Below are 15,718 nucleotides of genomic sequence, written 5' to 3' on the forward strand. Positions count from 1 at the left end.
GCAAATGCCTGATTCATTAGAGGTCCAAACTTCTTTTAAAATCTGCCTCTTGGCACTTCAGAAGAGAAACTGCATTCACCCCAGGGTTAGTCCTTTAAAGCAGCATCTGAACAGTGCTGGTGCCATCATCTGGGGAGGGGGCCCTGAGGAGTTTAATCAGGATGTAAACACCTTCTATCCATTCTCCCCACAGTGGGAAAAACAGAGGGTTATATGAATGAAAAGGACAATTTGAATTAGAAGCAGATTAGTTTTAAGGTTCCAGTGTGGTCAGAGTAAGAGAAACTACTTCCCCCTAAAAACAAATACAACTTGCATCTTTAGAAGATATTTCGGTCTGGTAATTAGGCTTACTTTTTACATGTTACAAAAGATTATTAGATGTTGAAGGCTTTTATAAATTCTTTTCTCTGAGTTTCAGGAAGTTGGCAAAACCTTATTATTAATATCTTTAGTAAGCTTAACAAATTCTGTTGTTTGAAATAATAGAAACAAAATATACTCCAAAACTATTGGGCCAGATCTGTCATTGAATATTTTAGGTGTATTACACTGCTACAGGTGTCAGAAACAGCACATAAACATGAGGTTTCAGGGAGCAGTGAAGCTCAGTAACATCTTTTAAATTCCTTCTCTTTGCTGTCATGTTTCAGGGAATATACTGAGACGGAAATATTTATTAAAATGCATGCAGTATATTTGTGCTGCAGGAGTTCAGGACTGGTTTTGCCTCGTAGTTTGCTCTAATATTTGCAGCCTAAGTACTACATCACTGTGCTGGTACATGAGAGTAGAACTGATACTATGAACTTGCAGTATGACAAACAAGAGGATAGAAATTTTGACTGTGTCCAACAAAAAAATTGACTTAAGCAGTCTTAATGTTAGATAATATATGGTACTTTTTACCGCAAAATCTTTAGTGTATACTTGATTGCTTTATTAAAATTTTCCTCTAGCACCATAAGGACAGTGAGTCCCCTCAGACAGTAAATAAGAGTTTGACTTGTGTAGAGGAACCTACAGAACACAAAAATTAGTCTATTAATCATCATACATGAAAAAAATAAACTAGATAAATGTCACTTTAAAAAAAAAATAGTGTTTCAGTCACGAGTTAGCAATATGTGTACTGTTTGTTTGCTGATTTATTTTGATATTCTCTCACATATCAAAACCATCTTTATTTTAGAAATTAGTCTTAGCTGTAGTTCAGCTGAAACATTAGGTTGATGATTGATTCATTAGCTGCTGAAAATTGTTTCATTTTGTTAGCTACAAATGATAATGTCTCATCAAGAAAGAGTGCCAAATCTGTGTCCAGATTGTCTTGGATACTCTTAGAAATCTTTTTGTTTTCGCTTATTCAGCTACATTTTGTGAGGTAAAGATCTGTGGCCTGATGCTGCAGTTGCCACTTACAGAACCGCATCATATTGCAGGTACAGGAGCAACATGTTTGTAAGATCAGCAGTTCTGGTTGGTAAAGTCCCTTGATGCTGTGCTGTTCCTGCAGTTTGAAGGCAGGCTAGAGTCACAGAATGTATGTTTTTGAATACTTACTGCATTTTCTCAAATGCTTATTTCAAAGGCAACCCACTGAAGGTCGATCCCGCGATGGTGGTTTACGTCTTGGAGAGATGGAACGGGATTGTTTGATAGGTTATGGAGCCAGCATGCTTTTATTGGAGAGACTGATGATTTCAAGTGATGCCTTCGAAGTGGATGTTTGTGGACAGTGTGGCTTGCTGGGGTACTCTGGCTGGTAAGTTTTCAAGCCCCTCTGTGTAATGGAACCTTGCCCTTGGTTGCAGTACTTCTCAGTTTTCAAGTGCTCACAGGCACCAATTAACAGTCCCATGCATTTCATTTAAAAGCAGTGTCAATGTTCAAAATGGGTATTTGGAAAATTGGTGACAGGGAATGATTCTTTATTGTGGTCTGGTTGAAGTTAGGACTGAATTGAGTGTGTAGTCAATGGGCCAGGGATATCTCCTGTTGTGGGGGCACAGGTATTCTCTTCCACAGCCAGGCTGTTCCCTTCAGTCTGTCTGCTGTCCTTCCATCCCACTGCTGACTTTCCATCCCACCCGTGCAAAGGATTATCAAACACCCAATCCCATATATCATCTATTTTTTGAAAAGGGGAAAACAGCAGTGTCAACGTACCTGATGCTTCTGCCATCAGAAATGAGGTTACTGGCTGGGCTAGTCACACATCTTATGGTACAATCCCATGTTGAACCTCCCAGGGCTGAAGAGTGAGAGTGGGCACAGAAAAAGAGGAGAAGAAAGCAACATTCCCTGCTTTCCTGTTCTCTAGCTATGGAGCTCATAATCCCATGCATTTGGCTTTCTTTAGCTGTGCCCCTCCCAAATGCCTTTTGCTTTGTCGTCTTGTGAAACAAGGAGTTCCTCCTCAAAGCATCAGACAAATGCACTGATCCCATGTTGGAGCCTGAGAGAGAAGCAGCTGTCTCTTTGGAAATTCAGCTGGCTTCTGCCTAAATGCCTTGTCCCTAGGAAACCTCTCTCTAGGCTGGCTAATGGTCTTGCTGTCTTACTCTGACACCTAACCCAGTACTGAGTTGGTCTCCTGCAAACAAACTGGTTTTTCATGTAGGGGAAGCGTAAAACTGGATGTCAAAGTTGTGTGGAGCTCACCACAGGTAGCACACTGGGTTTTGCTTTAACCATCTTTTCTCTTCAGCAATTTTGAGATGTTAGATTTAAAGTTGCCCTGTAGCATGCTGAAAATACACCACTATTATTAGAAGATAGACAAGCTTCTTTTTATAGTCTTGGAGGTAAGGGAAGTGTTCTGCTTTAACCTGGTTTTGTTCTAACCAAGCAGAAAACAGACGCGTGAGACCAATAGGAATTTGAGATACAATGTTCTCGCAAGCTTTGCAAAAACAGGTGACCTGAAATCCCATCACTAAGGGAAGAAAAACTAAATGTTCAAGTTCAAGTTACAAGTTACTCTAATATTTCTGTTGGGGAAAGATGGAGAGTTGGAAGGAGGAGGAGAAAGATTAATTTCTAAATCTCAAAAGGGCACAGTTGGAAACATGCCGCATCTTGGATATCAGTATCAATCTATTGGGAGAGGCAGGAAATTGGACTTTATTCACTTCAGTGCCTCAAGAGTGATTTTTCCATGATATAATGAAGTAGGAAAGTAAGGTGTATTCTCAGTTTGTAGATGTGTAAAAGTGACAGCTACTGTTTCTGCTCTTGGTCAGACCTTTCTTCTGAAGCATGTGGCTTCTGGCCAGAAACCAAGCACCACCTTTGTCTGCTCACAGCAGCAGCAGTTCTGCTCCTGGTGGAGCAAAGGTTCAGACAGAGGTGGGTAAACGTGTGTAATCCAGAGCAGAGATGAGGCTTGCTCTGGGCATCCTGTTGTGATTGGTGATTTTCAGCTGGGCGTGGTCCTGCTGGCTCTTGTGCCGTAACTCTTTTTGAGAGTCCTGTTTTTCTTGAGTGTGTGTTCAGTGTATGTAAGAAGTGAGGCTTTTTTCTGACCCAGGTCTCTTAAAACTACTGCAATGCAAATAACAATTGTAGGAAGTAGTGTGAAAGGAAGGACATGCCATAAGTCAAGGAACCAGCCACTTGTAGCTGTGTAAAGCATTGCGTTTAAAAATTCTCACATGCAGATGTGGCTCAATTATTTTTTCAATAAGACCTTGACTTAGAGCAGTCCTTTAAGATTTTCAGAGTCCACAGGATGTAAAAATACCTTGAAAAAAATTAGCAATTTGAACTTTAGAAGTAATACTACGTTTTATTTTTAAAGTCTTGCTAATATATTTCTTTTTTGAAGTTCATAGCAAAGTTTAGTAACTCCTTAAATTATCATGAAAGAAACTACTGTTTCAGACAGAGTCAGACATTCTTGCAATCTGATTCTGTGAAAAGCTGTCTGATGTGTGAGAGTAATCAATAAGAGAGTTTCTGCTAAATTTTGTACTGTGTCTACCAGTAGCTGAAGCAAGTGGCCCTGTAATGAGCCATTAAGAGAAACTTCCAAATGGGCCTTTTCAGTGACTCAGGCATTAATAAGACATTGCTGCAAGAAACCTTTTAGAAACATTGTTTGTGGCTAGCATTAAGGGCACTTGTCTTATGGAGGATGAGCCCTTCCTCTCAGACAAGGACTAGCCCCTGGGTACGTTTTTCTGCAAGATAGTAACAGCAGATCAGTGTTGGGGCCTGAACTGGTATTTTCACAGGGAAGGGGGCTGTTGTGGCAGTGACAGAATTTATCCCTGTAAAAAATGCAGTTGAAACTTACTATGATTTACTGGGTTTATGCAAATTTTCCAACTTTGCTGTTGTACACATGCTCAGGAGCAGAACTCCACTGAATGCAATGAGCAGAATTTGGTCCTTTTTTGATGATAAGTTGAGGAGTTATTCTGATCTCTCCAGTATGTACATTTTAAAATACACATGAAGAAAAAATTTTGTTACTAGTCCAGATTCAGCCTTGAATGGCACAGTTGCCTTTTCCTGACCAGTTTAGTGTCAATTCTAATACCCCGTGATCTTTCAAGTACTTGTTTCTGTGATCTCTGTTTGTTGGAGTTTTGTGCACCTTTCTGGGTGGTCCCCATCTAGTACAAAGCAGGCCCAGAATGATGCATGTAGCTTTGAGCCTGGGTGCAGTGAGTAGTCTCTCCTCCTCAGTCCTAGGAGCTGTAATCAGATGCCAGACATGTGCCCATAGCAGAAAGGTTGTGTCTCATCAGGCTTCCAGAGCCTGCAAGGCTGCTCCCATTGAGACCAGCTGCTTCCTCCCCATCACTGGAGAACGGCTCCCATTTAGGTCATTTCTCCCACCATAAAATGTACCTATCCTTATAAATACAGACTAGGGGAGTAGTTATAAACCTGCATTGGCTGTCAGCCTCATTCTGTACCACAGAAGCCTGCAGGAGTTTTGCTAATTCTTCCTTAATTGGATCTTCAGACTGTTAAGACTTTATGCCAGAAATACAAATTTGAAGCACAGGAACAAAAAAAGAGCTTTGTTAGACCATTAGGAAGTGCTGTGTTTTTGTATTCCCAGAGGAGTGTCTTTCTCAACTCTCCAAAACCAGAAGATGGGATAGACAGGAGAATGAAGAAATAGGGAGGTTGGAAACTGATTTTTATAAGAAACATTTTCTACCACCACTGAATTTGAGTCCCAATACTGTAAAGATGGCTGACTAGCCTATTTATTCTTTATATAGTCAAGGTTATATCTAGATGACAAAAAATCCTTTTCCCCCTGAATTTTAAGATCATTAGAGCAAAGAGCACAAAGAATATGTGTTAAAGCAGTTTTACTGGCTTTCTATCCTGACTAAAGTTTAAAGATGTAAGATGAGAAGTGCCTCTATTCTGGAAAGTGAAATAATTTGAGACATTATAGGGTGAAATTGCATATTAAAAACCTTCTTTCTTCCTGACTACGCTTTTTGTGACATACATATAACACCAAAATTGGACCATTAACCATTTTTTTCAGAAACACTTGGCTATGTTCACCTCCTTTCTGTCACTATGCAGTGCTGAATTTGTGTTGACATTTATGTGAGTGCTGAAGAAGCAGAAGTCAGTCCTGTTAGCTCTTGAGCATTGTGATTGCTCTCCAAGAAAAGTGCAGGTTTAACATTAGGCTCCTGTTGACTTCAGTCAAATTATTTAAGGGCTTAAAGCTATGACTTAAGCACTAAAATGTGTCTCAGGCATTTGGTGCTTCTAGGACTGTGGCCAGTGTTTAAATGCAGATGAACAAAACATCAGTAGCTAGTGGTAATTGGTTTTTTTTCAGGAGAAATTATGGACCAACTCTAACTTTGTTTTTGTTTGTTTCCCTAGGTGCCACTACTGCAAATCATCTTGTCACGTGTCTTCTCTGCGCATACCTTATGCCTGTAAACTCTTATTCCAAGAACTGCAGTCCATGAACATCATACCTAGGCTAAAACTAGCTAAGTACAATGAATGAATAAGATGAAAAAGACCCAAAAAAGTACCTTAAGAAATTGAAATCCAGCATATCTAACTGGGAGGTTTTTTTGGTGGACAGGAATAAACTAAAACCTGAGTGAAGGGAGGTGCAAGACAGTAGGAAATTTTTCTTACATATCCTCCTTGTTTTTAAGCTGACATGGAAAAGTCTGTCAGTAAAATATACTAGGAGCAATTCTGAAGCCTTGATTAGTCATGAACAGGACGTCTGGGAATTGTGGAATAAGGCCATGGTCCAGCAAAGCACTTGGATCACTTCAAACAATCCCATGCTTGCGTTTGAAAAGGTCTTTGCTGGACTAGGGCTTAAGCAGAGCTAAATACACATCTTATTCACAGAGGTTAAAAATGTTTTCCAAACCAACGTAATAAAAGTTTTAAATAATACTGGCTGAATATGTTGATAGTTGTGTAAGGATGGTAAGGCCTTATAATGTCTAAACCATTTTCTGTTCCTAAAGCAGTTTGTTAAAGCGTTAAAATTTTCTGAAATAGTGTCAATGTTAGAGAAATGAAACTACTTTTTCGAGAGCTTGAGATGAGACATTTTGAGTGAGATTTCCACATGTGGGTGCATTTGTATGCAAGCAGTGTTGTGCTTGTACAGGTGATCTGCTCTCAACTAAATGTACGCAGTTTCCATGAAGGTCGGGGGGGAGGTGACTGCATATGTAGCAAGTGCATGATACAGCACACAGATATCCATTCCATTCCTTCTGAGGGTAGTAGATCTGATAATACACTGGCTCAAAGCCCTGAAAAGACAGGCTGCAGACACTGGGTAATGATGTGTGCTGTCAGAGGGCTCTAGAACTTCTTTAAAATACGGACGTAGCCAAAACATTTTAAGAACAAAACAAAACCAGACCTATGAAGAACAACAATCCTTCACTGACAGTGAAGCAGGTTTGAATGACATGAAAGGATTTAGAAAGGGAACAGCTGGATTTTTTTCATGAGGTCTAAGGCCTAGAACTAAAGCAGTGGATGAACTAAGAGTCATTTAGTAACCTAAACGAAAGCATGCAGTTAACTTTTTAAGCAAAGGACATCAACATGCGCGGACTTCACCTGTCCTTCAGTGAAAAGCAGCGCTCTGGGTCAGTGGGGATACAGAACACTGCCTGTGATCTAGAAGTCCTGAGATGCTCTTTGGCTCCTCATATGGCTGAACTTTGTGTGCTGATCCTAACGATTGTGCTGGTCCTGACACTGCTCATGCAGTCACATTGCTGCTGTTTTCTTAGCTCTTAAGGAACACAGATGAGTATCAGCCTGAGTAGGTTTCTTTTTAGCCTTCCACCAAATGCTTAAACTAGTACTTTTGTGTTTGGGCTTAAAAACCAAGCCTGAAGAAATAGATTCTACTTTTCTTCTCTTTTTTTTTTCCCCTTTTTCTTGCAATTGGACTGATGACAACACAGATATCATCACAGCACAACTGGATTGGAAAACCTCTCGAAGTACCTCTTCCAGGATCAAAACAGCTCAGGGTTATTTACAAAAGAGTTTTAGGAGAGTAATGTGCTGGTTCATACTGGAGGAAGAGGTTAACAAAAGCCCCAACCAAATGAACAACCTCTGCTTTGGTGCCTGAGATGGCCCAGCTGCGGCTCGGGAGCACCAGCAGAGGGAGTGAGCCTCTAAGGCTGCGGCTGCTGGGGGGCACCATGCAAACCCACTGAGGATAAGGGTCCTTGCTCCCTAGTCCTCTCCTAAGTGGTCTCCTAGGTTGGGTGGTTGGAGCTGCAGGGCATGAAAGACTAAGCAATGTGTGCAATTACACCTGTGGAAATTGAAGCAGTTACAGCAGAGATGGAGGAGGAACAAAGGAATGAGCTCATGAGTAACCCTGTTGAGAGAACAAGTCTGTGTGCAGCCCTGAGGAGGAACCTTGCAGCTCATTCACCTCAAGCTGATGAAAGCGTGGGGATGATTGGGTTTTGTGAGGGTGAAGGATATCCTCTGTAATAGCTGGGGTTTAGGAAGAAAGGGGCAGCCTTAAGAATGATGGATCCAGTAGAGCATAGAAATTAGACATGTCTGGCAGTAAGTGAGCATCACCCACTATCAGCCACTCTGGTGATACCTACATCAGTTGCATTTACACATCACTGCTGCCTAATCTAAGCCTGTGCCTACACTGGAGGCTTATTTGAGTGCAGATTTGAGTTGAAACTCTGATACTTAATTTTCACCTCTCTCTGAGGCTGCCTATGTTCCATCATAATTGACACCTGCAAGTAATCTCTTGGCAATGGAATAAGCATTACAAAACCAGCAGCAGAAGCAGAACAAATGTCTGTGGATTCCTGGAATATGGTTGGTTAAAGTTGCAATTCAAGGAAGGAATCTTACTGCAGTCGGGAAAAAATTATAATGCATGGACTGATGAGGTAAAATACATTCTCAGAACCCCAGAGCTGTCACACTACTTTCCTCTGGTGAGCCTCATCCTTGCAGCCCTTTGAATTATCTTCCCAGACAACGTCCCCTCCCCCCTTTTTATACTGTGAATGCCTTCACAAAGAGGTCTTATGGCAGCTCATGGCTGTACTGCTGGAGCTGGCCTTGCCCAGATCAACCCTGCCATCACTGTCTAACTGCCGAATTAGATACCATATTCTGAACAACACCTGACAAAATCTGAAGGCTGTAGTACAAGGAGCTGTGGCTAGAAAACTACCATAAGGCTTTCATTCCATTGCAACTTCTTTATTCCTTGTATATAGTGTCCAGGAGAAGCTTTCTAGAAATGCTGTTCGGCCAGAAGGTCTTGAGCATCAATCCCAGCTAAAATGCCAAATAAAATCCATTTTCTGATATGAGCTAGAGGTGAGTGCTGCTGTTGGAAACGACACTGAACTCCATGTAGTATGTTTAAGTTGCCACTTGCTTTGCAGACAAAAGGTTAAATGCTGTGTACCCTATTGAGTTCTGTACATGTCCAGCCCAACTGTTTGGTTGTGAGAAACAGAGTGAAGCCAGGGCTGAGCTGCAGAAGGCTGTGGGGTAGAGAGCAAAGCACAGGGCTTCTGGCCAGTTCTGGAGCTGTGAGCAACACAGGTCACTAGTTTAGAGTTCAGAAAAACAGCTTCACTTCAAATCATTTACATACCCCTTACAGGTATTTAACTTTTCTATGTTTGGATACATTTACCTTTAAAAAAAAAAAAGAGAAAAACAAACTATAAAGAAAAATTAAACCAGACTGGCCAATTTTGGCATTCAAAGAGGATATATTATGAAGTAAAGGCATACTGAGATGTAATAATTTTAAGATGAAAGTAATGGAAAGGGCTCCCACTAAGCACAATTGGTTTTGTTTGTAATGCCCATATCTTGTTAAGAGTTTTCCTTACAAAGAAGCTTCAATGTGCTGCAAAGAGAGCTTTTAATTCGTTGCACTCCTTACTTGTTGCTTAAACAGGGAGGAAAAACAACGAAAAACATAGACTTACGATGATGAAACTTACTCTATGTCTTTTCCCATGTTTTCTAATGGTGAATAGAAAATTATCTGTGGTTTATTTATAGCAAAATGGGAGTCTGTCATAATTAAAAACCTATAAAGACTGAAGAATATTTCATTGGTTAGTGGTAACAAATGGGAAACTAATGAAAAGTGCTGTGCACCTGACAATGGATTTGCAAGTCCTGCTCAGACCACACCTGTAAAGCCTGACAGTGACTGGTGTCACACAGCTGTAAAATGAGAGGGGCTGAAAATGTGTCTGTACTTTGCCCCAAGGCTCTTGAGAATGAGGATGGCTCTAATGAGAGGGAGCATAAGCCTCGAAACAAGGGCTTGCAGCTCTCCCACAGTGACCCACAGGAGCCTTCCTCAGCCATGTCTCAGCACAAGCACCTCTGGAGTGTGGCAGGGAGCTGGCTTAGTGCTGCTGAGAGCACCCCCCGCCCCCCAGCCGGCCTTTCCTCCCGCTGGAGCTGAGGATTGTTTTACAGCCCACTGCCATTTCAGCAGGGCCATGGGGCACTTGATGAATTCCCTCCTCTGAAGAGGACGTGACTTGCCCAGGGCCACAGAAGGACTGTGCCAGAACTGGGATCAGGGCTCCACGGTCCCCAGGTGCCAGACACGTGCTTGCCTTAAAACTGAGCACTTCATCAAACCGTAAAATCCAGCCAGATGGTGACTCTTTGCTATTATCTGGACCAGTGCTGGGAGGCTTAACGTGTGCAAGGCACGGTGAGGATCCGGATTCCAGTTTCTGTGTCTAAGGCTCACAAGCCAGAAAATGGATCCATGTTTTAGACCTAAATGCTGCTAGAAACTTGAACATGTTTGAGCACAAGTTCTGACTTCAGTCCATCCTTGTCATGAAATATTTCCATCTCAGCATGGGCCCACCAGTTTCGGTGGGGGGTTCTTTCTCTGGGAAGGGGTAGAAAGGTGCCAGGAGTAAGGACAACTACTTTTGTCATTCTTACTCTGCCCTGAATACGTGGCCCCAGTCAGACTCTGTGCTTTCAGGTAGCCAAGACTGTGTGAATCAGTTTTGCCTCTCTGCAATCGTTTACGAACTCACCATATGAACCTGGGAGGCAAATACACTCCCTCTGCCTTCCTTACATGGGAATATACATCCCAAAACACCAGAACTCTCAGTTAAACTCTACAAACCCAGGTCAGAGCTAATGCAGAGAATTTTTGGAAGTTGAATTTTTCAAAGAAGCGGTCTATATGGCTTTATTCTCTTTCTGTCTCAAAATCAACAGCAAAGATTTTTGTTGTCTACCCAGCAAATGGACTTAGGTCTTTGTTCCATCTTCCAAAAACTCCTTCCAAGCTCCTGAGCTGCCCATTGCTCTTTGCATCTCACTGCTGGGAGAAAAAACAACTACTATGTATTTCTCCTAACTGCAGTTACCCATTTATTTGTGTGTTTCCTGAGGCAGGTAACTCTGAGGTGGTTCCAGTGACCATGTATTTTTTCCAGCAACTTTGTTGTGAGTGTCCTTGTCCCCTCCTCCCTGTCAGTATATAAACAGCATGTTAGATCCAAATCAAAAGCAATTCCCTGCTGCTCACTGCAGCAGAGCCTTTGTCTTTCACTAGCCCGAGTTTCGGGGAGCTCCTTGACCTATGCATATGCTTTACCATTCCAGACAGTGCATGGTAGTTATTGTCTGCTTGACAATAAAACATTATAAACAGAGAAATAGCTGAAGAACTAAGAAAGAAATTGGTGTGCTAAATAGTGAAGCTCTAATTTCTTGCTAAAATTATGTTCTAATAATGGAAACAGTTTTCCCTTGAACTCCTGGTGAATTGGAAACTTAAACTCTGCATTCAGGCCTCCCCCTGCCAGTCAGAGGCAGGCACTGAAGGTAATCTCTGTGCTTCAGGCAGATCAAAAGAAGCTCATTATCAGTCGATCATCTAAAAGGATATGACAGCTTCACATCCAGTTGTTCGGCAGCTGAGATGCAGTCTGGAATGGATCTTTTCTGTGTCTGTTGTCTATAATAGCTTCTAGGGCTGGCTCTTCTTCCAACACACAGTACAAATCCTCTGGTAACTAGTACCAGCCACACACAACAAAAGCCAGCTAAATCTGGTGTAAGCTCGGAAATCGATGACTGCTTGCCCTTTTCTCAAACTCAAGTCAGCAAGTGTCTCCCAGGCCGAGCATTCTGGGCAGCACCCCTTGGGGCAGCAGTTCTCAACTCCTGTGGATGCTGATACTACCCAGGAGAGTGAATTCCCTTCCTCCATGCAGACTGACCAGTGACCAGCATGAACCAGCTATTTCCACTGATCACTTCTGGCAACACTGTCACTGCACTACTTTATAAACAGAAGAGAGCTCGGGCTGAGCAAAATTCCTTTCACAGAGATTAATAAGAGAAGATCATTGAAAGCTGACTGTGTTCATCATCAACAAAACTTGGCTTCAGAAATGTCTACAGTTAACAGCATGCCAGCTGTAATTCATGTTACTTTTCTTCCCAGCTACAAGGAAGGTGCCCCCTGCTCTGTGCATGTGCAATCCATCATTTGCATGCCTCTGCTCTTCTGCTCATTTTCTCCCAGATACCTGCATATGCGTCTGCCCTGGCCACTTTCTCCTGGTGCTTGTGTCAGTTAAAAGCTTTTGAAGGCATTGGTGCACGTGTTTACCTAGGCAGCCTTTTGATGTTCCTCTCCCAGTTCCTGCATCTGTCAGCATCATGTTCCCCAAGCACAGACACAGAGTTGATTCCAGAAGTCATCTGTCAGCTTACTCCATATCCTGTCCTTCACCTATACGTATAGCTTCCTCAGGGTGTTAATATATGTAAAATAAAGTTAACATTTCCTGTTCTGGTAATAAAGATGAGTAAGTGGGAAAGAGAAGCCAGTACAGAAACAAGATCCTTCTCTGCTTCTTCCATGGGATTTGCCCAATAGATGAAGACAGCAGAAACAGGAATAAAGCTGGGAAGGAGGGTTGACAGAAGCATGGGTTCATACTGAGAGGAGGAGGCTGCTGGCTCAGGCAAGAAAATATGGAACCACTCACAGACTGCAGCCACTGCTAAAATAATGAAGTGTCACTGTGTGTTTGGCTGTTGCCAGCAGTCTTACAGCCTGCACAGAGATACATCGGATCCAGAAGGATCCCCTGAGTCACTGAACTCAGATCCCTGGTATGGCAAAGAACCATCTTATGTAACTCCTTTCACAAGCAATTCCCATCCATTCCTAAAACTAATGCGGGCTGGTGTCTCTGATAGTCCATGGGAAAACTTCTGTAGAACTTCAGCCTAAAGTTGCCTTTAAGTAGAATTACCTAAATTAATCGATAACAGTTTGTATTTTTTTGTTCCTGTGCCAGTAGTTTTGTTGAAAATGCTGTTCTTAGTGTTTTCCCGCAAAATTTTTGTTAGAGTTCAGTAGAGATTCTCCGAGTCTAATACCAGCATAAGGAGCTTTTTACAGCAAAAAAGGTGTGGTCACACCCTACTGGCACAGACAGCTGCAGAGTGGAAGACAGTCCTAGAAATGTGTTTTTCTGAAAAATCTCAAAATATGTGGATGATAAGTTGATACAAACTATCATGCTTCCACTCTGCCTCTGCTTTGCTAAACCATCAAAAGAAACTCATTTTCTGTCAGCCACCTAAAGTGGTACGTCAGCTTTGCATCCAGTTGTTCAGCACCCTGGAATGTGTCTTCTGTTCTCTTAATGATCATGCTCTTCCCTCCTGCACCAACACAAGTTTGTATTCTTTCTTGTATAGAAGTAGTAGTATTTTCAAAATAGCAGCAGAATCCCTCTCCACTAAAAATGCATCATCTGATGCAGTGTAGGGTTAATCTCCGTATATTTTATGGCTTGTAGATGATCTGCACAGGCACGAACTTGGAGTGAAAATTCCCAGTTGTACACTTTCTGCATCCTTGCTGAGATTTGCCCGTTGTATCAAATCAAAAACTGCAGCTAGTGACTTGTAGTGCTGCCGTCTGAAAACTGCCAGCCTGCAGCACAGGAGATGCTCTGTGCTTTCAGAAGAGTAAAGTACTTTAATGAGTGTCACATGGGATATCCAGAAGCATGTGATTCTTTTTAAACAGGTAAGCAAAACCCAAACAAGAAACCATAATGGAGCTATGAAGTACACGGGGGTGATTTGAAACATTTGAGGGGGGATTAGGTAAGCAGGAAGGCAACAGCATTGATATATTCCACAAGAATGTGGGGATAGGAACTAACCCGGAGAGGCAGGGAGTAAACACATTGCAACAAATACCTCTGGTCTAACAAAAGTGCTGCTGCTGATCCTGCCCACACATTGTCCTTCACAGAGAATGTACACCTTTGCATCCTGTCAAAGAACAGCCCAAGCCTGTAGACATCCAGGCTGTGCTAAATCCCGTCCCCATCACCCCTGGAAAGAACATATCCCTGTGTTCACAAATCTGTATTTTCATTTTGCTCATCTCTGGAACGTCAACAACACGAGAGCATCTCCGAACTTTACACCGGTGAAGGTGGAATTCCCGCAAGCGCAGGGTGCCCGTGATGGAGCCCGTGCGGCTGCCACGGCAGGTGTTCCCCACTTGCAGAAGCCAGGCCCTGCCTGCGGGCACCTCCCCGCGTCAGAGAGCGATGGATGGCGAGTGCCCGCGGGCTTGTGCCGGCCCAGGGCTGGGCGCCTCAGCCCCCGGAGCTGCCGAGGGCTGTGGCCCCCTGGGGGAAGCCATGCGGGCACCAGGTAACTCCCCGCGTACAGGCGGCGCCGGCGGCATCTCCTGGGTTTTAAAGCTGATGCGGGTTTCAAAACCCCTTAAAGACGAGCCCCGCTCACAGACAAAAATACCCCTGAGGTTTCTGTGGGGCTTCTGCTCCCGCACAGGGCCCGGGGCTCTCCCGGAAAGGGAGGGCTGGCTCCGAGGGGCCCACGGCCTGCCCTCGGTCTCCTCTCAAGGCTCGCACCATCCACGGTAAAGCCTTGGGGGAAAACAAAGTGGGGAAAAAAAAACCATTAAGAGGTGGGGAAATGTCACCGTTTTGGCGGTGACAATTAAAACCCACCCGCACGGCCCACAGGGGCGTTTAGCGGCGGGGCTGAGCGTGTCCCCTTGCTGTGGGAAGGGGACGCTCCCCGATACGGGCGGTGTGGGGGAGGCGGCCGGGTCAGAGCCCCGCGGGGGCGGCAGCCGGTGGCCCGGCAGCCTCGAGGAGGCCGGGGCGGGGGCGATGGGTCCTGCCGGACAAGGCTGGGGCGGCAGCAGGAGCCGCCAGGCCGCGCCGTCGAGGGAGGCGGCGGCGCAGAGCCGGCCGTGCCCCCCCCGTCGGGGCCCCGGTGCGGTGCCGCCTGGAGCAGAGCCAGCCCGGCGGCAAGCGGGTGGTGCAGGGAACGGAGAGATGGAAGTTCCCCGTAGGGATTGCCATGGCCGCCAGGAAAGAGCAGAGCCCTTGCGTTGGGTTGGAGTTGTTTTTTGGTGGGGTAGAGGGAGGAGGAGCATCAGCCTCCCCAGGCCTTGCTGCCGCCTCGCCGGACACGTCCCTGCGGCGGGCAGAGCCGGCCGGCGTCCCTGCCGCCACCGCGAGGGCGTCTCCGCCGGCTGCAGACTCGGTTTTTGCACTGTCTCTCTCCGGTATTATTTTTACGGGCCTTCTCTTCGTGCACATTGGGCTCCCCACGCCGAAACTCGGCCTGTGGGGCTGCGCAGCGGTCGCCCCGGTGCCCGCCCGGCCCGGTCCGCAAGGGCCGAGGTGCCCCGCCGGCTCCCCCGCCGCCGGCCCGCCTGGGGATGCGAAGGCACCGCGGAGTGCCGGGCTTCCTCTTTAGCAACCTCGCCGCTTGTTTTGCTGTGTGGGGTTGGTGGTTTTGTTGGTTTTTTTTTTCCCGAAGGGGAGAGAGAAGGGGGGTAGTCTGGGTGTAGGGAGGGGAGAGGGGGAGAAGAGTGGAAAACGTTGGCTCTGTCCATGGTCAAAGTAATTCAGCTATAATCCCCCTTTCTCTTCCTCTCCTGGAGCTCTATTCATATTCTAATCACAGCTTTTCCTTCCCTAAACCAGCCACTTTTATCAGAGCCCTAGCTTTGCACTTTTACTTCCACTTCCAGCACATACAACCGCATGCAGAATAAGCAACTTTTTCCAGCTCCTGTCCTGCCCCACTCTCCCCCCGCAACCCTCTAACCCGAAAAGGGATCCTCGCATCCTCGGACTGAAGC

The 15,718-nt window shown here is 44.6% G+C and overlaps 1 protein-coding gene across 1 annotated transcript in view; it reads left to right on the forward strand.

Moving 5' to 3' along the window:
• The window catches only part of POLR3B (RNA polymerase III subunit B), a 75,783-nt gene extending 66,281 nt beyond the window's left edge, over window positions 1-9,502 (forward strand). Inside the window, exons 27-28 of the mRNA XM_032106706.1 lie at window positions 1,592-1,765; window positions 5,875-9,502. Of these exons, the coding sequence (XP_031962597.1) occupies window positions 1,592-1,765; window positions 5,875-6,004 (304 nt within the window). The 3' untranslated portion in view covers window positions 6,005-9,502. The remainder of the gene's footprint in view (window positions 1-1,591; window positions 1,766-5,874) is intronic.
• The last annotated feature ends 6,216 nt before the right edge of the window (window positions 9,503-15,718 follow it).

The sequence above is a fragment of the Corvus moneduloides genome, chromosome 4 (genome assembly GCF_009650955.1).
Source record: "Corvus moneduloides isolate bCorMon1 chromosome 4, bCorMon1.pri, whole genome shotgun sequence".
Classification (NCBI taxonomy): Eukaryota; Metazoa; Chordata; class Aves; order Passeriformes; family Corvidae; genus Corvus; species Corvus moneduloides.